The sequence below is a fragment of the Podarcis filfolensis genome (assembly GCF_964270895.1).
Source record: "Podarcis filfolensis genome assembly, chromosome: 7".
NCBI lineage: Eukaryota > Metazoa > Chordata > Lepidosauria > Squamata > Lacertidae > Podarcis > Podarcis filfolensis.
In genome coordinates, this window is record NC_139603.1 from 10,368,204 (window position 1) to 10,395,125 (window position 26,922).

At 44.8% G+C, this 26,922-nt stretch overlaps 1 protein-coding gene across 1 annotated transcript in view; it reads right to left on the reverse strand.

Moving 5' to 3' along the window:
• Window positions 1-18,922, reverse strand: part of TMEFF1 (transmembrane protein with EGF like and two follistatin like domains 1) — a 70,893-nt gene extending 51,971 nt beyond the window's left edge. Inside the window, exon 1 of the mRNA XM_083624669.1 lies at window positions 17,956-18,922. Within this exon, the coding sequence (XP_083480795.1) occupies window positions 17,956-18,907 (952 nt within the window). The 5' untranslated portion in view covers window positions 18,908-18,922. The remainder of the gene's footprint in view (window positions 1-17,955) is intronic.
• Between the last annotated feature and the right edge of the window lie 8,000 nt (window positions 18,923-26,922).

The following is a 26,922-nucleotide window of genomic DNA, read 5'->3' on the forward strand; positions in this document are numbered from 1 at the left end:
TCAGTATCATAACATCAGATGGATAAAAGGGTTTTAAGAAAGGCACATTCTCCAATATCACCTTTATCCAGCCAACTTTAAGCAAAATTCTGGCCTCTCAGCTTCAAGTCTCTTTCACAGGTCTTAATACGCCTGTAAAAAGCAACATCAGTACTACTGAAAGATGCTTTGAATACTAACAAAAATGACACCTCTGGGCTCCTGTTATGTCCTAATGTACTTGGATTAGCAAATGTTCCAGTACCTTAATTCAGTTCAGAGTTTTATTGCTCAGAGCTTGGCATTTCCTGCAGAAATAGACCCACATACACAAACACTTCTGCACTGAAATACTTCTCACAAAGCTGGCCATTTCTTTCTCTTCTGAAAGAACAAGCAAAGCATCAAATGAAAGTTAAACTATATATGAAAATTCTTAGGTTTCTTTTAAAAATAAAAGTTTCTACGGTATTTATCGCTCCGTTTTGCAAATTTCTTGGCAGTCTCTCTAATTGGAGCATGCAAAATTGGGGGGGAGGGGGTGTACTTAATAATCAACAACTCTGCCTACCCGCCAGAGGCTTCAACAACTGTCCCGACTCTACTCAAGTCTCCCGCCCAGCCATCGGAACTTCATCCTAAGAGACTGATGCCCTCTGGATGGCTGTCTCCAGGCACTTTTGCGCTATAATGTATCTCATCTGTCTGCAGTGCCGTAACCAGTCACTTCAATGCCAGAGGCAGCCTCTCAATTCCACGCACATAAGAGCTGGCACGAGTTAAGAATGGCTTATGAACTGTTGATGAAGCTTGCAAGTTTTCATTGCTGAGGCTTCTCCTCTGAAGCTGCTGTGCAGAAAGACAGCTGGCTGTAACCTAATGTTATAACTCCAGTTTTCTCCTCCTACAACAGCAGTATCTGTGTACTTTAGGTTGTGATCCTATACCAATGTACCCGGGAGTAAACACCACTGACCTCAACAGGAATTGCATCTGAGTAGACACATATCCATGTATCTATTGGCACAGGACTATCCCTTGGCCTAATCTGCTGTCCCTACTAAACCTCAAAGCAGCAATGCAACTTGGAATAGCTTTATTGAACCTATAAATAGAGGTGGCACTGATCAGAATCCTCTGCAATCCATATTTTTGCCAATAAGTAATAATCAGTCATCTATTTGGTTTCTGGGTACAAGCCTCAATAAGTGGTTTCCCTAAGGGTACATGAATCAATATGCCTTGCATGTAGTAATGTTTTGTATGTTCCGTGTACAAGATGATCCTGCACTGGTTTGAATAGTGTTTGGTGTTTATGGATGGAAGCTCCACTCATGTAATGGAGCACAGGGAAGTATCTACAGTGGAGAGGAGAGGAGATGGGAAGTCCATTTCACTTGTACAAGGGCAGCTTTAGATACAAGGCTACATTTGTCCTGCTATTGTTACAAATATTATCTTTTAAAAAACAACTTTTCATCTACTATTCTGTATCAAAAGCAAACGTTACACAAGTTGGCTTCATTCTGACAGCTATTACTTGATGCTCACTTTTTGCACCCTTACCTAGGTTGTGTCCAGTATAGGTGCTAACTATAGCCCCACTCTAGTCACTCAAATGCCAATCGGACGCAAAAATCCTGGAGCATTTATTCATAGTGCGGATAGGAGTACCTGCTGGCCTTTATGATTTCCAGTGATCTAGAAGACATGCAAATGAGACTGGCAAAATCTCTGGAAGCAGTAAAATAAAATCAGGGGAGGGAGAGAAACTCCCTCAAGAAGAATATGAGAGGTCTCAACAAATCAGTAGAAAGTCCCTTATTCAAAGCGGCCATCATCACACATCTTTATGTGGTGAATTCTATGAGTGCATTGCGTGATGAAGTACTTCCTGTTGCCTGTACTGAACCGATTCCCAATCAGCCTCATTGAATGGCTTCCCCATTCTTGTGTTATCAGAGAGGGAGAAATTCTTCCTGCTGCTAATGGAATTTGCTCTGCAAGAGAGAGGAACAGTCAGTCCTCTGAACATCCCCTAATTAAAGCAATGGGTGCCCAAGCCAGAAACTAGAACTTAAGAAACTCAAAGTGGCTTTCAAGAGGCATCTTTTCATATTCAGCTCCTTCCCTCACGCCGATACCAGCTCTCTGCCTTTTCTTATTATCAGAGTCTCACTTTATTCCTGCTCATCGGTCTTGCTCTCTCTTCTGGTCTGATGCGTTGCCATTATTACTTGTTCAGCTGTCTCCCACGTGTAACGCTTCAAGAGCATTAGCTAAGTAGCATATTCTCATTGACTGGCAAAGACATTTACCTCCTGAAGAGGTAAAAAAAAAAAGCTACATGGAAATTGATGAAGGACAGAAATGGCACTGGAAAAGCTTGAAAGCCATAAGGGGGGAGAAGGAGAAATAAACCTGCAGATGGGCACAGTGGCATTTATAAAGATGCTCTTACAGCTTAAAGTGCATTTTTTTGCATCAAGGGAGCCATGAGCCTCTCTTTCTGTGAATGGTGAATTGTGGAGGTATACGGGTTCCCATTATGCAGACGTTTCACATATGAGCTGGAAGAAGAGTAGTGACTAGATTAGCAGACTGAACTATGAATCAGAAAGGCCCCGTCTGCATCTTTCTTCTGGCATTAATTCATTAGATGGCTTTAGAAAAAATCTGTTTTCCTCAGCTTCCCACACCACCACTACTATTGGGGGTTTGGGATAATGGTATTGCCCAACCATGCAGGACTGGCATGGAATCCTTGCAAGAATTACAAGATAATGTTTGCTAAGCATTTTGGCTGCAATCCTATATCCACAAAGCTGGGAGGAAGCCCCACTGAACTCATAGAATAGATATACATCAGACAGCACTTTTTGAGTGTGCTGAAGCACCAGGTGAACACAAATTATTGCATTTTTTTAGGACCAAAGCAAAATAAAATGGCAAGCAAAAATTATAGAATTGAGGTATAACAGGAGAGCCAAATGACAGAAGCAGTATTTACTTGCTAATCAAAAAAGTTTTCAGTTTTTGCATTATAAAACTACTGTTTCTGTTTTCTTAAAGGAAGCCAAAAGAGCAATCCAACCTTTGATCCTGCATGTTGGAGGAAGTTTGGAGGCGATAGATACGTCCTTCCAAGCTTCTCTATTTGTCCCTCAGGTGTCTCCCATTGTCCCCAGACCACATCCTTCACCAGTCCTGTGCTGTGTTGTTCTTAAGTGTGTTTACCTTACTGGATTGCTTAACTGTGATAATGCATCTTGCTTGCCTGAGTCCATAGAAAGATAGAAACCTCCAATTTATGTGTGGCTGGAATGTAACCTACCAAACAACAGGAAGACCCACATGTCTTGCTCCTTCCATGTTTGCCTAGGCTCCTAGTCATCACCTGCATGAAGTCTCCAGAAGGTTGCCTATGAAGGAATGCTGCCTCTGGACTGAGAAAGGTTCCCCACTCCTGGCTCAAATCTTTTCCTAATCCATGTAAACTTTGGTGGAAATTTTAAAGGCACATCACTCTTTCTTCACAGATATTTTTTCCCTACAGAGAAGAACGATTTGCATGTCACACTGAATATGGAGTAACTGAGGTTCTATTAGGCACCCTAGGGCTGGCAAGTATCAGGCAGGTGGGCAGATGACCAGCCACACCAAGATGGAAGGCAGGCTGGGACTCCCATGGCAGACAAGCAGTCAAGTAGTCTTGCAGGAGATGAGGATAGCGTGGTGGCTTCTCTCAACACGCTGCCCAGACGGAGCAGCAATTACCAATCTGGGGACTTTATTCCATGCAGGAAGGACTCACTGGTGTCCCCTGATTTTCAGGCCCAAGAGGATTCTCTAGCTGTGAAGATAGAATCTCAGCTCAACTACCCCCAGTTCCATCCGCAAACAGCAGTCTCACAAGTCTCTGGTGCCTCCAGACCCCATTCTATGCCATACATGTGAACAAGCCTTAGACCAACAAATTAACAGATTTTTACGAAGACGAAGAATAAAGTTTGTGCGACAACTTAAAAGCGGTCAGTCTGGAAGCTCCTTTGACAACTCTGCTGCTTAATAATACAGACATGTCTATGAGGAAAATGGATACAAAAAATCCAATTTTAAATTCTGTCTGCTACATATCCCAGTGACGGAGCTGTTCTTTTCGCTGAAAAAGGTAACAAACTTTCCATCTTATGTAACTAACCCTGTTTCCCCCCGCCGATTCAAGTCAAGATGAATAGAGAATAAAAGAGAACAAAACCTTTTGAACAATAGTGTTCAATCTCTAAAAAGAATATTAAAATGGTAATTCAAAACACAATGTGCTTCTTCTACATTGTATTCCAATTACCCGAAAGTACTAAATTATAACTTCTGTATACATGGGAGGCATATGTAATTAAGTTATTCTCCTGACAGGTTTATTCATCTATAATATCTAAATAAAGGCCAGTTTGTCACTGCTTTATATCATATGGATACAAATGGTGTTATTTAGAACAAGACTAATTTATCTGGATAGCTTCCTCAATATTTTAATGTAGAATTTATGTATTCTATATAGCAGTAACTCTATGTAGCAGTGATGGAAAACCTCAGAAAGTAAATCTTTTCACAAGCCTTTCTTCTGCCTCACTTCATGAGATGGTAAGTATCTCCCTGAGAAATCCCCCTGTGTCTCTTGGGCTTTTATACATTTACTGACATGGCTTGGTTGCTTTAAAAAAAGCTGACCTGCTTGCAAGTTCCGACTGCTCCTCTGCAATAAACACACAGTGACCAGCCCAAAGAACAGGTTCCAAATATAGTATTGAGAAACAATACAGACTTTTCTTGCATCACAAAGGCTCTGAATAGTGTTAATAAAACACAAGCAATCCATGTCTAAAAGGATAAATGGCACAAGTATCTCTCGGCATCAAACCAGACTGCTTGTTCACAAATACACAGAATCCTAGAATTGTACAGTTGGAAGGGACGACAAGGGTAAATCTACTCCAACCCCCTGAAATGCAGGAATCTTTTGTCCAACATAGGGCTCAAACCCTGAGATTAAGAGTCTCATGCTCTACCGACTGAGCTGTTTTGTTCTCCTTTAAACCAGAGGACCTGTTGGTGTTTTGAGTGTGCTTGAGATTTTTAAAAACAAAATGCTTTACTTTTGCTTGATTAAATGTAGGGATTTAGTCACCAATGCTATACTCCATTAGAAATTAAATTCAGTTCACATTTAAAGGTGACTCTGTCAGATCTGCACTTTCCAAAATAATATGCAAACTGAAGACAAAGCTATCCATTTAAATCCCCACCTAACCAAATTTTGTTATGCAGTTCCTCCAGTATTTACAAAAGTGCATATATTAGGGGAAATAACTTTCAGGCATTGAGTAAAGTTATTCCACCTGACATCCTTAAGATGAAAAATATTAACATCATTCTCGATTTCTCCCTCAGATTACATGCAAGTCATCACATTAGCCGGCATGAGATTTTGTAGGTTCTGAAGACAGCCTAGGGCACCCAAAAATGTTACGATTTGAGCAAACTCTTTCATTTATACACCTGAGCCCAATCTAAATTTCTGGAAAATGATTATGCTAACCAGAGTTAAGTCTGGTTCACACATGCACACTTGTCACCTGATGACCCTACTATCAAGTGGTGACTTGCATGTGGGAATAAGCCCAGGAGCGAACCACCTCACATCACTTCGTTTTCAATTAAGTTTTTTCTGCAGTGACTATGAGTCTTCAAATGACAAAACATACATGTGTGTATAAACTTCTTAAAGGTAAAGGTAAAGGTACCCCTGCCCGTATGGGTCAGTCTTGTCAGACTCTAGGGTTGTGCGCTCATCTCACTCTAAAGGCCGGGAGCCAGCGCTGTCCGCAGACACTTCCGGGTCACGTGGCCAGCGTGACATAACTGCTCTGGCGAGCCTGCACCAGCGCAGCACACGGAACGCCGTTTACCTTCCCGCTATAAAGTGGCACCTGTTTATCTACTTGCACTTAAGGGTGCTTTTGAATTGCTAGGTGGGCAGGAGCTGGGACCGAAGACGGGAGCTCACCCCGCCGCGGGGATTCGAACCGCCGACCATACGATCGGCAGGTCCTAGGCACTGAGGTTTTACTCACAGCGCCACCCGCGTCCCTGATATAAACTTCTTAGTTGGGTTCAATGGAGTCTCTTAGTTGAGCCTCTCCTCAGCCCCCTCCCCCTGCCAAACCACAAACACAACCCTTTCCGCCATAACTGCTGCCTTTTACTCTTTGCAGCAGTGCTGACAGGAATCCCGATCAAAGAAGTACACAGTGTTACATGTCACAACATCTCAGGCACTTAATAAGGCACACAAAATCTTTTCTGTTTGCGCATAAAATAATCTGTAAAGTCAACCGCTTATCATGGTTAAAAAGAGGAAAGCCAGCTTCAAGAATCTCCTTAGAAACATCATCATCATCATCATCATCATCATCATCATCTCGCCCGTTTTCCAACTAAAATATGCCAGGAACAGAAGGCCTCTCTATCTGGCCCCCAGGAGTATTCCCAGGCCCCCCAGGTGGGGGGAGGCCAAGCCAAGCACCATGGGCTCATTCACCTGGTCATCTTTCAATGCCCTAACAATGCCCCTCCGCTGTCTGCATAGGACAAAAAAAGTCTGCACAAAAGAAGGAGTGGACATGAATCTGACCCAAAAAACCGGCAAAAATGAAAATCCCCCAAGAGAACATTTCAGTCTCCTAGGATACTCAGCTGCTGATCTCAGGGTAACAATACTTCTTTCACCATGAGATCGTAAAACTACCATTCTTCAGAAATATTTTTTTCCATGCATTTAGTTCTTAATCAGGGGGGCATGGGTTCATCATTACTTTTTATTCTGTGCTGGGTGTTAAATGAGCATAGCATGGTTGGTAGAAATATTTATCACCACCATTACTCTTAATTAGATTTATATAGCTGCCCCTTAATAAACATGTCCTTGGTGGCTTACAAGAAAATATTAAAAACACAGCATACAATAATTTTCTTTTTTTAGGCCAGCAAAAGAAAAGAAAAGAAACTTCCTTGCATACAGGGAACATTCAATAATTTACAAACCAGAATTAAAACACAATTTAGAAGCATGCGTGAATTTTTAAAAGTCCAACTGTTGCTGAAAGGATCACGGAGAAGGTCCATGGAGAGATGGACCATGAAGGTCCATCCATCTGGAGAGGATGTTCCATGGCTGAGGTGCCAGTACTGAGAAGCCCTCTCTTTGGCAGCCACCCACCTCACTTCATGTGGAGAGCAGGACCTTCAAGAAGGATCTTAGAATTCAGGAAGGCATAGTGCATTACAATTGTTGCTCTTTTGAATGGGTCACCATTCTTATATACTTCGGACCTTTGCATGAAGATATCAGAGGAAATATGGACTTTTAGCATTTCCTAGCCATCTACCCTCACTGTTTTTATTTTCCTCTTTGTGCCCCTGTGCAGATCTCCCAAGCTGAGAATAACACTTCATGCTTCTGGTGGTTGTAGTCTTATGAAAGCTTATGCCACAATAAATTTGTTGGTCTTTAAGGTGCAATAGTATGCTTTGTTTTTCTGCTGCAACAGATGAAATACAGCTACCCAACTTGGAATCAGCTTAGCACTGAATTTACTGCTGGAGTACATATTCCTGTTTGAAGACACTAACTGTGAATACACCCTAGGTTTTCTGACAAGCATGCTAGAGGCGTAACATGCTTTTATTTTATTTTTATTGCTTTGTATCGTTTTACAATCCGGTTTATTCTTCTGTTAACTCATTATAGAGTTTCTCATGTAAGCAGAGCTCTGAATCTGTAAAAGTATTTCAGTAGCCAAATGGTAAGTCTGTTCACACAGACTGATACAAGTAAGACCAAGAGAACCTTATTCTACAGGAGGGATCTAAAACTGATAAACAAAAAACACTTCTTTTTTCTTTTTTTTACATTTCTGCCAATAAAAAAATGACAGAAGCTGAATTTACTTAATGCTCAGTTTGGACAAGCTCATACGAAACTGATATATAAAGTATTATTTGGTCAGATGAAGCCTGTGGTGCTACGGCAAATTTACTAGGAATTTCAGAAGCAGGTCCCACTGAAAACATATTTAGCACTGGGTTCATAACTGATGGCATCATGTTACAGATATATCATCTAGCTCTTATTTCCAAAACACTTTAACATGACAACACGAAATGGAACTTGTAGAGAAAGAGGTCTGGATATGCAGACAGCAGCTGGCTTATTTCCAAGTGCCTCTAACTCAGTTCTGTGGGTCAAAGTCAATAGGTTACAATCAGGAACATACCAGGGTAAAAAGAAGGTAAAACATTATCTTCTCCCCAGACACTGGCATCTCCAGCAATAAGAATTTCTCCCATTTTAGAGAATGCTTCCATTCACTCCTATGAGATGGGAGAAAATGAGGCACCACTGCACGAGGTGGTGGTGTTATAATAGTGCTGAAACCCACCTAGTAGTCCTGAAAAATGGTAGCCAAGTTTCCACTGAAAAGGCTCCAATATGGTACTGGTAGCAGCAGCCTCTTCCTAGGTAGCCTGCAATTTCTACACTGTCAAATTCTACCGTAATTTTGATCCTGTTTTGCTAGTCTGTTTGGTTGTTTCAGTCTAGACTGCATATCAGAATTATGAACACGCTTCAGAATAACAACCAATTAATAATTCCCACACATAATCCAACCGATACTAATGCATGACGAGGTTTTCAAGCTGAAGGGAAGACTCCTTGCAAATGAAGCTGCTTGATTGTTGATTAAGATGTTTCCCTAAACCCTGCACTTAATAACAACTTGTGATCACTTGCTTGGATAACATGTGATAACATGCCTGCTTGGCAAACTCTAGTCCAGAATAAAAAGCACTGAGCTTGTTTTGTACTCTGCAGGATAAGACACAGCCCAGAAGAAAGCTTTCCGGACCTGGCCCATTGTGGATTTCCATTCAGTCCTAGACTACAGCTGTAAATTTTGCTCAGACATATTTACTCTCCAAAACCACTCAGTAGTTTGATGGCTTCACAATGTGTCCTCAGTTGCTCTGACTTTTTTGCTGGCATCCATCTGTCTTAAGAGACAACTGAGTGCACCTCCTGGGGTGAAGTCAAATCCCTGAAGAATCACAGCAACTGCTGTGGCTGCAGAGACCAGTAACTTGTAACTGCTGTCTCCCGCATTGTTTTTGCTGTGTTAGCAGCACCAAAGTGACCTCTCTGGGGCACAAGCCTGGGCAGGGTGTATGGAGGTCCTGGGCTGCCCAGATGGCAACCCACAAACCCTTGCCTCACTGATGCAATCCAAAGGAGAGCAATGCGTTTGGCACCAGCTTGCTGGCAGGAGTTGCTGAAAGGCAGCATACAAGATGCCATCCAACTGCCTTAGGGACCCCACTTCAGATTTGTGTAGGGTTTACTCCTTAGCATTTTCTTCTTCCAAAGATGTCCTGCAAGTCAGCAGGTACAGATTCTTCCACGGGGTTTACTCCCGAAGCCTTTTTCACAAATCAGTATAGCTGCAAGGCAGCAGAGGCTTAGGTCCTTTTCTCTTCTTCCCAGGTTGATGAGCCCCATCTGCCCCCACTTCCCTCTACAGCTCGTACAGAAACTGCCTTCTTGATCGCTGGACCCACTATTGGTCTCAATCTGCCAGAGCCTGTCTTTGCATGCAGGAGAAGTCCCTAACATTCCAAGTATTTGAGAGCCATCAGCTACCCTCACCTGGTTTAGCCAGCCGTTCCCGAGGTGTGGCTTCTGTTACATGCTGACAGCTTCTAGGAGCCACAGGTGGGAGCTGAGTACAGGATGGAGACCAAAGGTGGACAAACTACCCCAGAAGAAGCACAACATGTCCCCCACCAGAGGTACTACCCCTCTCCTAACACCCCATACACATAGTTGCTCTGACTACTGAGACACAAACTAATTTTAATATACACTGAATCCAACTATGGCAGTCAATGAGGTATGAGATCAGGAAAGAAATGCAATATCTAAATAGACACAGTAAAGTTGTCACTGTAGATTAAATTACTAATCAACAAGCAAGATATATCTGAAAGTACTCTTTGTATTGTTTTAGATTAGCTGTCCTCTTTAAATAAGCTGTCATGCCTTTTCTCCCTGTTGTTCTTATAAGCCTGCAAGTCCCCATTGTATGCCTACCATGTTTTTCTGAGGTCTTTTGAAAGGCTCAGAATACCACTTGCTGCTAAACAGGAGAGGGAAGGAGGAAAATTTGCATGGAGAAGTAGGCAAACTGCATGAGAGGCACTTAACAATCCCCTCTGGCTGCGGTTCCTTGGCATGCATTTCTTGCATCATACAGCAAAGTAGCTGGGGGAGGAAAAGGGTTGCAGAGAAAAGCAGTGAGGAAGGGAAGAGTTAAACACCCCTCTCCTGTCAGTGCTACCCAGCAAATGTCACCCTTTCCCTCCCTGCTATTTTGCAGGGACTGTGGTTCCACAGCCTCTGTTTGTAGCAGAACATCTCTTTCAGCTGAAATGCGAACCCCAGAAATAGTTTGCAATTTCATTTGAACTATAAATGCTTTCCAGCATGTCTATGATCAAGAAAAAGCAGGTGCAGGCTAACGGAAGCCCATTCTATGACAGTAAGCTGGGGCTACTTGTCCATTAAGATGATCAATGCTGCCTTTGCATTACTGGCATCATCTGTCAGCAAAGCTCATGATTCCCTTACTTCCCATCTTCCCTAGTATTTCATTATTATGAGCCCTATTTCATTACTTTTATTTCCCATACGCCATTACTAATACACCATTGCAGAATGTCTCCTCTTTTTTGCTTCTGTTTCCATGCATTTGCAGGGGGTGGAAAGAGATGTCTGAAGTGTTATAATGGGTTTTTATGATTCTTTCCACCCTGGAAAATTTGTCAAGCCCAAGACAAATGTTTAGTGAAATGAACGCCTTCATTCCACACACACACACCCCACCATATAAACATGCTCCTTGAACTGTTCATTGGGTAGGCAAATAACCCCCTTTCCTACAAAGAGCAGCTTCCATCGAGGAGGGGAAAATTGTAAGTGGTTTCAGAGCAACTGATGTTGCTGAAGATAAGTAGGTGTGGACTTAATCAGCCCTTTGGATGGGAAACCACTGGATGAACTATGTAAGAACAGCATACAAAATCAATTATAAGGAAAAAAATCATGAGGAAGAAAGGCTTTCAAGAAAATCTGGGTAAGGCTCATAGTTGACAGGGCACAGGCTTTGCATTCAGAAATTTCCAGGCTCGGCCAGCAAAAGATTCACAACTAATGTGGCTGGGAAAGGCTTCTGCCACAGAGTTAGTGCCAGTCAGTCAGAGCAGACAATACTGGATTAGATGGACTCATAATCTGACTGGATCCAGCAGAGTTTTTTACACCTCAGTCCATCTGGTCGGGGGGGGGGGGGTGTTACTGGAACTAAGCATTCAGGTTTTTTAAAAAAAAAATATGCCCCAAGGTATCTCCAGTTATCTGTGGCACCTTAAAAATTAACTAACCCACTTATTATGGGATAAATTTTCATGGATAACAGCAGTCCACAAATGCTTATGCCAGAATAAATTGGTTACATTTTAAGGTGCCACAAGACTCTTGGTCGTTTTTGTTACAAGAGGCTATCATAGCTAACCCTCCGTTCTGCAACTTGTATAAAGTATCTGCATTTTAAAATGCCCATGATTACTCTTACTTTGCATAATTTAGTCTTCTTCCATTAGGCAAAAGGAGGAGTAATAACCTATGCAGAACACTGACTCTACTTGAAGATGGGAAAAGCCAAGGCTTTTTTATCCAGTCAGAATCCACCAGAACTCAGTTCTGGTACCAGAACTCAGTTCTGGTACCTCATAGGTGGGTGCAATTGCCATTATAAGAGCACAAGGGAGGTGTCTATGGTGAGTTCTGGTGTCTCTTTTTCTAGAAAAGTAGCACAGGGAAAAACTTAGTCCCTCCTTTGGCACCCAAAATTCTTGAAGAGGTTGGCATATATATACAGAACATATAATAGCTGAGATACTTAGGAAACTGAATTCTGCTACCAAAGCTACATTTTGCAGCTTTCCTGCAGTTTTGCTGTTCAGTTGTTCCTTGGAGACCAGCTGCCTCCTGCTCACAGGATTGGTGGCAGAGAGACATCTCTCACGTGTGCTCAAAACATTGGGGGACACTTCTCCCCCCCCCACTCCAATCCAGCATGAAAAAAGAGGGCCGTCTGGCTGAAAAGCACAGGGTGAGCCAGAAAGCAACCTGAAGCTGTTACATCCTTTCAGCTGCTTTAGGAACACCAGTTCTTTAAAAGCAGGACAGCTTTGAAACAAGGGAAAGGTCACACCAGGCCCAGGAAGGTTGCGCTCTCTCCCTTCTCAGGAAGAATATCACAGCAAGGGAGGAAATGAGCCTTTGGCAGGATAAGAAACAGATGCAGGGATTTTGCTTTCCAATCTGCCCCCTGCTCTGCTAGAAAGAACTCTGCCCCAATTGTCAGCTGCCCTAGAGGAGAAGGTTGTACTGGTCTCAGTTACTGGCCAAAGAATGACCGGCAGCTAGGGATGCTGAAGCAGGGATGCTGAATTCCTACCTAGCAAGGGCACAGGCCTGACCCCTACTGGATGTTAAGGACCATTAATTCCTTTCCTCTTCTGTCCAGATCTCCCTTCTTTTTCTACCTTTTCCTTTTCCTTCCCTTCTGTCTTCCTTTTCTATAGTTGGGAAGCCCAAGGGTAAAGCCTGTGGCTTATTTTCATTTAAGTACCAGTTAACACAAGAAATAAATAACAGCAGCACAGATGCCGCGTCCTTTTGAATGATCCCTACAGAAGATGCCAATTTTGTTTGCTTAAGTAAATATGAGTGCAGGTGAATGCAGATTCACCAAATCACTCATTTCTTTAGGAATATAAGAACTTTCCTCTCCTTTTCAGGACACATGAAGGATACCACCTAGTTACACCTAGGTAACTAATCACCTAGTTACAAGCAGGTCACCATGCTGGGTTTCTATGTCTGTCTCATTGCCCCTTTTTGTTTACTAGTTGTGCCCCCATGAACTTAACAGGAGCTTGACCTGAAGGAACTCTGTAGGGTAATCTCTTCCTTGTGGAAGTAAGTGGCAGGGAAAAACTTCATCTGCTAAATTTCTGAGAGGCTGACTTCTGCTAAAAGACAGAAGAGCAGGCTTATTAAAAGCAAAGGTTGTTTCAGTGCAGAAGGAACTCTTATAGCTCTGAGCTGAAGAGTGAGGCTAAATGCAAAACCAACTTCATCCTCCAGATGCGCAAGCAATGCACAAAACAAAGCTTCCTAAATTTGGATGGGAACAGTGTGGTCCTACCTGTGATCTGAGGTTGCCATCATCCCTGAACATTGGCCATGCTAAGCTGAGGATGGTGGGAGTTAAAACACCTGGTAGGTCACGTTCTTGGGCTCCATGATCACTGCAGATGGTGACAGCAGTCACGAAATTAAAAGACGCCTGCTTCTTGGGAGAAAAGCAATGACAAACCTAGATAGCATCTTAAAAAGCAGAGACATCACCTTGCCAACAAAGGTCCATATAGTAAAAGCTATGGTTTCCCCAGTAGTGATGTATAGAAGTGAGAGCTGGACCATAAAGAAGGCTGACTGCCGAAGAATTGATGCTTTTGAATTATGGTGTTGGAGGAGACTCTTGAGAGTCCCATGGACTGCAAGAAGATCAAACCTATCCATTCTTAAGGAAATCAGTCCTGAGTGCTTACTGGAAGGACAGATTGTGAAGCTGAGGCTCCAATACTTTGGCCACCTCATGAGAAGAGAAGACTCCCTGGAAAAGACCCTGATGTTGGGAAAGATGGAGGGCACAAGGAGAAGGGGACGACAGAGGATGAGATGGTTGGACAGTGTTCTCGAAGCTACCAGCATGAGTTTGACCAAACTGCGGGAGGCAGTGGAAGACAGGAGTGCCTGGCGTGCTCTGGTCCATGGGGTCATGAAGAGTTGGACACGACTAAACCACTAAACAAAAGGTCACAGGTTTCCTACCTCTGCCCTAAACAAAGCAAGCAGGTCCACGTTCTGATGTACAGCATCTCCACCCGGATGTAGCAACAGAGCTGAACAACTATCACAAAATGAATACATGGTCTTATGTCCTTAGATAATCTGACTAAAGTATCCTGTCCCCTTCTTCCCACTGCAGCAGCCTGCATGCCTCTGTGGGGGTGGGGTGTCCTCCTGAACAATGTAGGATGGGGTACAGGGTCAGGGAGGAAAAGATGGAAAATCTTATTTCTATGAACTTCCTTTAAACTTATTTTAGGATCTATGCCACTATACAAACACCACTATCCCATTCAACCAAAAGCCCAGAGAACAGAGGAAGGGGATGCAGCTTCCACAGCTAACTTCTACCTTATTTTCTTTCTGGTAAAGATCCAGTTAATATGTAACTATTGTGGTAGGATTGACTGGTGACTCGATCTCACAGCAAACCAAATAATGTCTGAATGAAAGAACTACACAGGATCTCAGGGAACTCATTAGAACTGCTTGAGCCAACATCCGCTGGCTTTTACGGGAAAAGAATGTCAATGTGGGTTATACCTATGTAATCCTGGTGAGGTTATGTGATTCTGTCATTTGGTTATTCCTGGTACAGGGAAGGGAGACCCATAGAAAATGAGTAATAATGTGTGTTTCAGGAGCACATGGACAACCTCAACAGCAGTTGCAGTAAAATGGCATCATTATGACATGGCAGGAACACATTGAAGAAGCAAAGTGGAAAGATGAGAAACATGGTTCCCACAAGACTAGTTTATCAGTTTGGGGAAGTAGAGGCCGCACACAAAAAGATCAGCACCTAAACCTTGAAAAGAGCATCTACGCAGTGGCGTAATTCAGATGAATTAATTAGGCTTGGAAATCTGAACTGTAGTCAAACGAAGTAACTTTCAATCTAAGGAAAAGTCTGTGGAATTGTGCAGGCTGAAGATCCTGGCTTGCCAAAGAAAATCTTCACCCGAAAAAAGCAAACAACACTGCTTTCCACTCCTAGCTTTCATTTTATATTTTTGTGCATGTTCTACTGGTTCCCATCACTCTGCATGTTTCGTATGGTGTCATTTCACCTCTTTGCTTTGAGAACACTATTATTTTGTGATACAAAGACATCACTTTAATGTTCTACACTTTATTTTGGAAACTAGATTTGTTTGCTAGCTTTCTAAACTGAATCTTACAGAGTTCCCTCCCCCCCACGTGGTAATATGTACCTGTCAAGTAAGCTGGTATTTGGCAGTAGCACATTAACCTACTAATCTTTCTTTGCATAAAACTCAAACAGTCATCTCAGGGAATGCAAAAGGGGCAGGAGTCAAGGATGGAAGAACAGTGATTTATTCCCCAACACCACCAACATGTCTGGTATTGGAGCATGAAGAACCCAACAAGCGAACAGAGAACAAACAAAGATGAAATTTACATTGTGGCTTTTGCGTCATGTGCCTCTCTGAGAAATTTGCTAATCAATATTGGCAGAATCTAGTGACGGTACTCTAAATTGAAAGTACTATAAAATGATGTTTAAATATAAATGAAGAAGGAAACTCCCAGCGCAAAACTGCCTTAAGACTGCGATCCCCAGCACACTTGCCAGGGAATAAGCCCCACTGGAAAGTGGTCTGTGCTTATGGTACAAAAAGGACCACATAGCACGAGGTGCTCAGAGTCTGCTTACAAAGTGGCAACTGCCTTCATCTCACAGGGAAGACAATGGGTTTGGAAGACACCAAGTACCTCTCATGAATCTCTCATCAATCTGGCACTAGCAGTTGCACGTAATTTCCACTGGCAATCATTTCAGAGCAATCATCCATGCTTTTCAGATGAGAAAGGGAGAAGAAACAGCTTGAACGCTTTGAGGAAGGTAAAATACCTAGTCTGGAGGAGGAACTAAACAGAAATATCCTTAAGAAAAATATTAGTTTAGAAGCACAATCCCAGTTATAAGCTTATGTATTTTCTAAGTGTTCCTGTTTAGATTTCTATTATTCCGGGGGGGGGGTATTTTTTTACATTTTTAAAATGAGTATTGTGACATTTACACAACACATGGAAAGACAGGATAAAGCAGCCAAGTGACATGGCTCTAATATTGTTTTTTAAAATATAATATTTTCTTTGATTCTAATGCATTCACAGCAACAATCCTTTTTCTTGGTGACCAGCTTCACAGCACAGGCAGCAGATTTGATTTTAGGATTTGTATTGTATTTAGGAACACTAAGAAGCAGACAAAAAGCAAGGTGACTACCTAAATGGGTTACAGATACCTGAGCACCTCTGCATTCTCTGCTTCTCACACCATTCTCTTAAGCAAGAGAGGTGACAAAGGGGGGGGGAGAGAAAGGTATGGGTTGCATTCATTAGCTGGGGTGATGGGCCTGAACTCAGGAGACAGAAACAAAAGAAACAATTCCACCTCCTGATTTTGGGGCTGAGACTTTGCTCCTACTTTCAAGAAAAAATATTCCCCTCCTTGTGTGACAACTAAAATAAAACCACATTCTGAGACCAGGGCTGCAAGGTCTTTGTTCCCAGAAGCATGAAATGAACTGGCACCCCCTATCGCCACCAGTACCGGATACATGAACTGTTGACTCCTCACTGCCCACACAAGGTCAGTGCTCTCATTCCTGAATTCGCTGGACGCCTCCCTAGTTTCATGACCTCAACCATGCACCGAAGAGATCAGATGCATTGCATGGATGTATGCACAGCAGTCCTACATGTGTGTCTGCACCAGGAAGGAAATGCACGCGTGATAATATCTATGTATGGGAAACAGATAAGCACAAGGATGGAGAATTTGTGCAAGAGAAGAGAAAGAGTGCTTGTATGTGCATGAGGTTATACAGCCAGTGTTTTTCATATCACATTTGGAACCAGACAGCATTCAGTTTCTGAAATAACTGGTACTGGGGCTTGAGAGTCCCTGTGCTCCGCTCCCCCCCCCCCCCCCCGCCGCCTGCCTGCCTGAAATTCACATCCTCCAAGTTAGGAAACTATCCTAATTCAAGTCCCATTAAACTCAGAGGAATGTATACTGAGTAAACATGCTTACCAGCAGGTGAGAACTACATTACACTTCTCTGATTTGATGAAAAACCTCTTGCAGATTAACAGAGGAATCCTACACATATCTCTATTCCATGTAAGGCATACTGAATTTAATGAGACTTGCTCCTGGGGTCTGCAGCCTAAGGCACTCCGTTATTTAAAAGCACAGTCTAGAGTAGCTCGAGGCTCTGAAACGAAAGGAAACCTGGAACCTTAAAAATAAAAATAAAAAAAGTCCCTGTTCACCCATAAAACTGGCTGGTTCGCCTTCCAGAAGTCTCCCAGACTTGCCTGCCTCACTGGACGCTACTATGATTAACCTGACCCATTTCCTTAGAACTGGGCAAGAGAGAAACACAAACTCACTAAAATAAAAGAAGCGCGAAGGAAGCAAAGCGAAGGTGTGTGCGCGCGCGCGCGGAATCAGAGGCGCACGCTCCACGCCACGACGCCTTCGATCCTATGCATGTTTCTTTAGAAACAAGTCCCACCAAATTCATTCGGACCAAGCACGCGCGCAACATTGGACTAAGTGAAGGGGGGGAGAGGGAGAAAGAGAAAGAATGTATGTGCACGAAGGTTTTTAAAATGAGCGACTGACAGCGAGGCAAAGATGGGGCTGGCGATGGAGCTTGGAGAGCAAGGGAGGGGAAGGTACACGAGGCGCGCATGGGGGGAGAGAGAGAGAGAGAGAGAGAGAGAGAGAGCGGGTATTGTGAAGGAGCCCATGTGGCGAGGGAGCAAGGATGCTGAGCGCCGCGGCCCCGCTTCGCCCTGCCCTGCCCGCCGGTGGGGGCGTCGTCGTCGTCCCGGGCGCTTACCTGAGCAGTTGCTGCCCGCCTTCCCTTTGCCGGCGGCGCAATCCGCGGCCGGCGCGGCCGGCGAGAGCGGGTTGGACGTCCGCGCCGGGGCCAGAGCGCACAGGGCCACCGCGAGCGCCAGGATGGCGGCGGCGCTGCAGCAGCCGGGCGAGGCCCGGGGCCGGGCGGGGGCCGCCATGGCGAGGGCTGGCGAGAGGCCGGGGAGGGGGCCCGCTGCCGCCGCCGCAGGGCCCAACTGGGGATCAGCGGGCTCCGCCCGGAGGAGCGCGGACCCGCCGGCCTTGCTGCTGCCAACCAGCCCTCCGCATCCCGGGCCGCCTCTGGGCTCTTCGGAACCGCGGCTGCTGCTGCTGCTCGACCCTCCTCCTTTTCCCTGGCGCTCTGTCTCTTCCCGGAGCCCCTTTGTGCGCTTCGGTGGCGGCGGCGGCTGCTCGCTGCTGCTGCCGTCGCGGGCGATGCTGCCGCTGCTACTGCTCCGGCTACAACAAAGGGATGGGAGGGGGTGGGAGATGGAGGGGAGGGGAGGGGGAGAGTCAGGGAGTGGGGGCCACGTGACGCTGCTGCTGCCGCCGCCGCCGCCAGCCTCCTCCCCCGGGACCGGGGCAGGATAGGGGGTCCGGCGCCGGCTGCCACGCCCCCCTCTTCCGGACCGCCGGCAACCACGCCGACACCCCGGTGGAGTCGGGGCGCGTTCCTCCGCCTGCGCGCCCGCCTTGGGAGAACGATCTCTCCCCACCCGCCGCCGCTCAATCCATCGACGATAATCGGGAGCCCGGCTCTCCCACCTCGTCTTTAGGAACACTTGGGGAGAGAGCAGGAGTCTCCCCTCGCGAAAGCAAGCAGGCCGGCCACGGGTGCGCTGGGAGAGAAGGGGAGCGATGGCTTGCCACAGACTTTTGCACCCCCCCCCCCGTGGTTGGTTGGTTGGGTGTCTGTCCCCCGCTGCTCTCATTTACTTGGGAGTAAAGAAACGCCCAAGGCAGAAGGCTGATCACCGAAGAATTGATGCTTTGAATTATGGTGCTGGAGGAGACTCTTGAGAGTCCCATGGACTGCAAGAAGATCAGACCTGAGTGCTCACTGGAAGGACAGATCCTGAAGCTGAGGTTCCAATACTTTGGCCACCTCATGAGAAGAGAAGACTCCCTGGAAAAGACCCTGGTGTTGGGAAAGATTGAGGGCACAAGGAGGAGGGGACGACAGAGGACCAGATGGTTGGACAGTGTTCTCAAAGCTCCGAACATGAGTTTGACCAAGCTGTGGGAGGCAGTGGAAGACAGGAGTGCCTGGCGTGCTCTGGTCCATGGGGTCATGAAGAGTCGGACACGACTAATCGACTAAACAACAGCAACAAAGAAACGCCACTTAGCGCTGGGCAAGGAGCAAAGCCCATTGCCCTCAATAGGAAGCCTATCCTGGAGAACTCCCTGCCACATATTATTTCCACATAAGTAGGTTCAGGATTCAGGTTTGAGTGCTCTGTAACTTCTTTCTCCTGAAGTTTGGCAGAGGCAAGAAGGTCAGGGCAAACAACCAGAGATGCACCTAGGCTCCCTTGCACCCTTGGCAAGGAGCTGAAGCGGCACAGCACCCCCACTCTGTATTTGTGTCCCTCCCCACCACAGAAATTAAAAGAGAAAGCTTTTTGACACCCTTTGCACTCCACCCATGAACACATCTAATTGTGCATGGGTGGGCTCCTAGCCATTCCAAGCTAGTATAAAGAGATGCATTTTTGTGACCCCCTAGTCAACCCTGGGTACGAGTTGCTTGCCTGGGGGGGGGGCTGCTTTGGTAGCTTCTGCTTGGCTCAAGTGAAAGTGGAGCTACCATTAGCACAATCAGATGGTCTGAACCAGGGGTCAGCAACCTTTTTCAGCTGTGGTGGGCCAGTCTACCGTCCCTCGGACCATGTGGTGAGCCGGACTATTTTTTTGGTGGGGGGGGAATGAACGCATTCCTATGCCCCACAAATAACCCAGAGATGCATTTTAAATAAAAGGACACATTCTACTCATGTAAAAACACGCTAATTCCCGGGCCATCTGCGGGCCAGATTGAGAAGGCAATTGGGCCACATCTGGCCCCCGGGCCTTAGGTTGCCTACCCCTGGTCTGAACCATCTACCCAGGCCTCAAATAACCAATACAAAATTAAGCCTGTTGCTTTCAGAAGGGTTAAAGCTGTTTTGTTTTGTCTGTTGAGCCCAGTGCTGGTTTGTGGACTATAGACTTGATTTTCGTATGCAGCAGAGTATGATTCCGGTTGGTAAGATGCTGGTGGTGAAGGAGAAGAGACACAGAATGTAGAAGCATTCGGTTTCAGACAGAGGCAAGGTTTTCTGGAGAGAGTGAGGTAGGCCGCCAGATGTCATTTGTGGCTGAGCTGGGATTTGCACCAAGACCTCCTTGATCCAAGTTCACCTCCCCAGCTATTGTGCCCCAGCACTGCTGCATGGTTTATTAGAGGAGGCACAAAACAGATACCGGTCTTTCTTCATTCAGCCAAGAGGTAAATGCACAGACACGCCACATCTTGCCTCATTATCCCAATCAATAGAGCATAAGTGACTGAGTGTCTTTCCAATTGTCAGGGAGAGATGGGTGTTGTTGGAGAAAAAAATGTCAGTTCTCTTCCCTGTTGTAGGACTCCCACCTTTGAGCTTCTTTAAACAAACCAAGTGCCTTCCAGTTTCTGTCGGGTGAGCCCTGTACCTGGGTTACATCTGTGCTTTGCCACCAGCCAAACATTTTACACCGGGGAAGGCTCAAACCTTGTCCAATTGCTACTGCAGAATAACTCCTTTTACTGCTACAGTTAAAAAAACACGCAGCCTAGTCCCTAGGCATGTTTCCCTGGAAGTTAGCAAGCTCTTCTTTCAAGGTAAACATCTGTTGAATTGTCACCTGAAGAGAGGTTGGGGTAAACAAGTCTACTTTGAGGCTCCTTGCATTGAATTAGAAATACAAACTTAAACCAGCTGCCAACTTAAATACCCAAGCTTTCCAACTTTTCTGGGGGGGAAATAGCCCTGAGGGTTTAAAAACTTTGTAAATATTTTTATTATTAATGAGAAGAGAGACAAAATTTCTGTGCCTTAGAGGTAGTCCTTGCCAGAAACCCCAAGTGGGGCCCAGGACCTAGTGAGAGAGAGAAGTGCTGTTGAACTGATTGGAAACGATATCCAGTGCTTGATCAGCATATAAGTGACAAGAAAGCTTCTCTCTCCCGATCCTTTTCAATATGCCTTTGCATGGGCAGAAAAGCAAAGGGAAGGCAAACAGGCATGGCACTTCTTAGCTCCCCCTCCCTCTTTTCAAATATTTCTTCCATGGGCTGTGCAAATCTTGCAAAAGGGGAAGGGAACAGAGTTAGCACTTTTTCCATTCTGGGGTTTTTCCTCCCTTCCAACCGGGGACCTTGTGAGGTTGAGCCTGCATTGGAACTGCCTAGTCAACTTTCCATTCTTGCTTTTGGTAACAGCCTCTGCTGGTTAATCATTTGTCATTTCAGAGCAACTTCATTAATAAGAGCTGTCCTTCCTTTCTTTGATTTTGATTTTTGCAAATGTACTGAGAAAAGGAAGAATTACAGTCAGTGATAATAAAATAATAAAAATACTCAATTGATTCGGCGGGGAGGGGGCAGCTCTTCCATGAACAGCAAAAACAGAGGAGGTGGAATGGCCTCAGAACTTCTCCCAACATCCTTGAAAAACCTAAAGAGGTGGCATCTATCCTCCTTCTCCTGTCCAACTTTGTGCCACCACAGCTGCCCAGGCGAACCTTTCGTTCCAGAAAGGAGTGGAGGAATTAGAGTTGCAAGAGGCCCTGTGAAGTCCAGCAAGTGGTCTGTGCTGCAGAAACTCTGCTTGCATCAGGTTGGGACCCCTGGCTTAGATAGCTGCTTTTGCATTATGCTTCATAATGTCCTGGCTCCCAGTCATGGGAGAACATGGACTCAGATGATGTCCCCCGCCAAAAAAAAGCTTTAGTGCTGAGATCTGTGATACATATGCAAAAACGCTGTTCAAAGGCGTAGCAGGCAACACACATATCTTCGCAACGGTGCAGTTACCCAACAGCACTGCGGGAGATACGGCCACTCAAGCAAAGACGACATTGATCCAACAACAACATAGAAACCCAGAATTGTAGAGCTGGAAGGGACCCCAAGGATCATAGTCCTGCCCCCTGAAGTGCAGAAATCTCAGCTAAAACTTCCTGGAGAGATGGCAATCCAGCCTCTGCTTTAAAACCTCCACAATCTCCCGAGGAAGTCTGTTCCACTGTCAGACAACTCTTGCTGTCAGAAAATTCTTCCTGATGTTTATTCAGAATCTTCTTTTTTTGTAACTTGAAGCCATTGGTTTGGATCCTACCCTTCAGAGCAGGGAAAAAACAAGCTTGCTCCATCCTCCACGTGATAGCCATTTAGATATTTGAAGATGGCTATCCTATTTCCTCTCTGTCTCCTCTTTTCCATACCCAGCTCCTTCAATCGTTCCTCATACAGCTTGGTTTCTAGACCCTTGATCATCTTGGTTATCCTCCTCTGCACACATTCCAGCTTGCCAATATCCTTATTAAATTGTGGTGCTCGGAACTGGACACAGTACTCTAGGTGGGGTCTGACCAAGGCAGAATAGAGTTGAGACCATTACTTCCCTTGATCTGGACACTGTTCTACCGTTGATGCCCATCATGCAATCCTGGTATAAAGGAAAGGGCCAGCACAGTTTAGCAAAGCCTGCTGTTCTGTTCTTTAGTCCTTGCTAATGTTCTGCCTGGGGCGACTGGACCTGCTCCATCTGTTCACACCTCTGTTCATGCCTTCAGGACCTAGGTGAAGGGGTCGATGTCACTGCCTCCTGCAAAGTGGATGGGGGCAGGTGGGGCATCACCCCGCTGTGAGCCAGCCCGCTGGAGCCCTCCCCAAGGTCCTCTGCAAACCACCCATCAGTGCCATCCTGACTTCGGCAGTCCATGACACATAACTTCTTTCTAGAAGCTAGAGACTGACTTTTAAAAAATGAAAGCTCAGAGTCGGGGGTCCCTGCTGGCATGGGCCCAGGTGCAATTACTTCAATTGTGCCATTATAAATCCGGCCTGGTTAAGATCCCAGGAATTCCTGTAGCCTGGTGTCCAAACAAGTCACTTATCAATCACAGCGCTGACTTAATGCATTGGCTAAACATTCTGACAGGCAGGAGAAGACAGCCTGGCTCATTTAACAGAAATTGCTTAGGTTATGCTTCCTAGCTTGCTTTCTAAATAGGCAGGCCAACTTACTTCAGAGTCTGGAGCCTTCTTGTGCACTGGGTTGGTGAACCTGTCCTAATTAATCTCCCTTCACTGACTTTAATTGAGGAGCAGGAGAAATGAAGAGCAGAAACAATGCAGCAATTGATAATACTTGAATTCAGCAATGGCAATAGTAGTCATGTTTCAAAGGTATCCCCTCAGTTACCAGTACATACTAATAACTTGGGAAGCTTTTAGATGCAGGGCTCTCTAATTCTGTGCATGCTGTACATACATGTAAGTCCACTGATTTATAGGAAAGAAAAAATTGCAGGAGGCCTAAGAAAACATCACAGTAATCAAGGTGAGAGAAGATATGGTTTTGAATAAGGGTTAGAGTCATTAGAATTTTGGAAATATTATAGGAAGAAAACTGACAGTCTTTAAATCAGCAATAAGAATGTAGGAATTGTTGATTATAGTTCTATCCATATTGTACTGACCGGCAATGCCTCTCCAAGGTTTTAGACAGGGGTATTTTTCGCAGCGCTACCTCAATTTGCCAGGGATTGAACCTGTCCCATGTAAATCTACACCATACATTTAAAGCACATGGCTTTCCCCAAAGAATCAGGGAATCTGTAGTTTTTTAAGGTGTTGGGAGTTGTAGCACTACAGTTCCCACAACTCTTTGGGGAAAGCCATTCATAATGTGCTTTAAATGTATGGCAAACTCTTGAAATTTGCTGAGAAGGCTCAAGGGAGATGATGCAAGCTGAGAGAAGGCAAAAGTGAAGGTTTGGGGAAATCCCAGTAAATTCTGCCTTCTGCATCTTAAGTTTGAAACACAATGACCCAATATCCAGCCAGGTATAGCTATAAAACAATGGGAAATATTAGTATGAGCAGAAGGAGAGAAAGAAGTGATCGTGAAAATGGTGTGGGATAACAGTGACACTGTTAGCCAAAAGGAGAAATCAGATTGCCAAGAGGGAAAGGGAATGTCTGCACAACAAATGTTCCATCATCATAGCCATCGTCTCTCACACACCAGCAGCCAGTCAGTACAACCATATCTCTTACATGCCAGCCAAAGCTGGGTAGAGAAACATTGCTGTGGACCCCGTCTCTGTGCTAGAGTCACACAGCTCTCTTCCTTGGGCCTATCTACACCATAAACATACAGTATATTGGTTTTATGTATTCCAGTGACCCCTGGGAATTGTAGTTTGGATGAGGGTGCAGAAAATTCTTTTAGAGATGCCCAGCCCTAAAGTTCCCTCTGCTTGACAGATTCTGGTATATTATGGGAAGGCAACATTTCTGATGAACCGGTTTTAAGTCTGGAACGTGCATACACACTTTAAAATCAGCCTTAAATTGGCTTAATCAGAAGTCCCATGCTCTCCGCCCCTTGGTCCCCCATGGTGGCGCCTGTGCTTCTTTCCTAGTTCCCACTCTCTGGAGCCTACCGTGAGACTGGTGCCCCTGGAGGGCGGCTGTCTCGGAGGAAGAACTCTTCATATGTGGCTGAAGAGAGACAATGGTCAGTATTGACCTAGCATATACCATCCACTGCCTTGACAGTCTGAGCTGTAAGGTGAAGTTCACGACCGAAAAGCTGTTTCTCAGAGGGTTGCTTTACCATGAGTGCTGTATCGCAGAGCATGCTGCAGCTGGGCCAATGTGCTCCCTTGAACCCCAGAGAAAGAGACACACTTACTGGGGAAATGGTGAGGTTCATTCCGTGGTTGAGCTCTGCCCAGCGTTGGTAGAGAGGGCAAACTCCATGTTCAGGTTCTGTGGTTCATGGTTGCACTCACAGCCTCCGACGATCAAAGAGTCAAGCAACAGAAGGAGGGTAGTATGGGAACCTTTTACACTATATTTGCAGAAACAAAAACAAAACAAAACATGGACTCGTTGGCAGGATTTAAATAAACATTTACAACTTTATTTACACAAAAAAAGACATTTAACAATGTGATAACATTATATACAAACAGCAGAATGTATCATTTGATGTAATAAACCAGAAATAGAAGCTGAGGGAAGTCAACAGGGAGGGGGGAATTGAAAAATGAATGTTTAGTATTGATATTGGAAACTCGTTTTGAAAATGTAAAATCAATACAAAATTTAACAAAAAGAAAAAAGAAAAAGGAAGGCAGTGATGGAAAAGGGCAGCATGAAGGCAGATCTGCCAAAAGACGGTCTCAAGCCTACATTGCAACCTGCAATGGGGAAAGTGAGTCACCAACACAAATGACAATCGAACCAAATACGAACACAGCACTGTGAATAACCCACAAAAGTTACTAGCCTGCAAAAAGTCTTATTAGCCTGTCGGGAGCTGGCAGTGGAAAGTTGGAGAGCTGTGTTTCTATGCTGATTGGAAAGGAGGGAGCAGCCTTCCTCTTGCAGCCCACTTGAGAAGGGGCAGCTGCCCCATCCCTTCTCCATCAGTCCGCTTTCTGTATGTAAATCAGACTGCCTACCCCCCCCCCCGAGGTACAGCCCTTCCACAAGTTCCAAGAAGTTCCATGGCTCCTCACCCTGAAATTTTACTACAAAGGAGCACATGAGAGGAAATCAGTTTACCTAAATTATCATCCCTACTGCCATTCTTTGGCTCTGGCTATTCCACCCCCCCCACCCGAATTTTTTATTGGAAGAGATAGCAGGGATACCTCTCACCCTAGCAGCGATGACTTTGACTAGGTGACCTCTCTGTCTTCTCAGTCTGCTGTCCTGCTGCTCACTGATGATGGGCAACTTCAAAACCCCTCCTCTCCCTTCAGGTCTTCTACTACTATGTCATCTTCAGGGAAAATATGAGAAGGCTAGCAATTATAATTATTTTAGGGACATTCTTTTTTTAAATTTTTAATAAATGAATTTTATTAGTATTTTCCACACAACAACACAAAAGATATCAAAAGATAACAATACATAACACACAAAAATCAACATTCGAAAACTAAAAAAGACAAACAAAACAAAACAAAATAAACAAAACAAAGAAATCCATATCTTACAAGTTAATATTCTTATATACACTGAACATATCCTTGGAAATAGACATTACTGTCATATTTTCCTGGGCCATCTTCTTCCACCATCCTCCTCTGGCAGGAGGTATGCAGAGCCTATAGGGGAACAAAGAGCAACATGGAATATTTTTATTTTGCAGAACCTTGAAATAGGCCTCAGACAGTTACAGAGACACCTTTCTTAAGAAACATTAGGGACTAATACTACTATGGAAGCAACATCTATATGCTGAATGGCTTTACCTTTTCTGTCCTTTAAAAGAGGGGTGTGGAGCGGGTGGTCTCAGGGTGAGGCGAAATCTTATTTCTCCTTCCCAACTGGGAAAACACTTTTCCCAGCCTTGGAAGCCCAGAAAAGAAAGAGAAAAATGTGAGAAACGAGGCTCACAGTTAGTACTCTCATGTCCCTAAAATGGTTTTGGCATTCACACATCAAAGCTCAAGAGGAATTCACTATCATCACAGAATTCAGATGCTGAGAGAAGTCCTATTTACATCTCCTTTCTCTCACACAGATGAAATAATCCAACCATAGGAGCTCACCAGGCCTTTTAGTACTCTGGTGACCAGTGAGCCAGCAGAGGGAGGTGCCACAATGGCTTCTGTAAATCTGGGGCTGTCTCTTGAAAATAGGGACACTTGGCGGGTCTGCTGAGGGAACCCATGATAT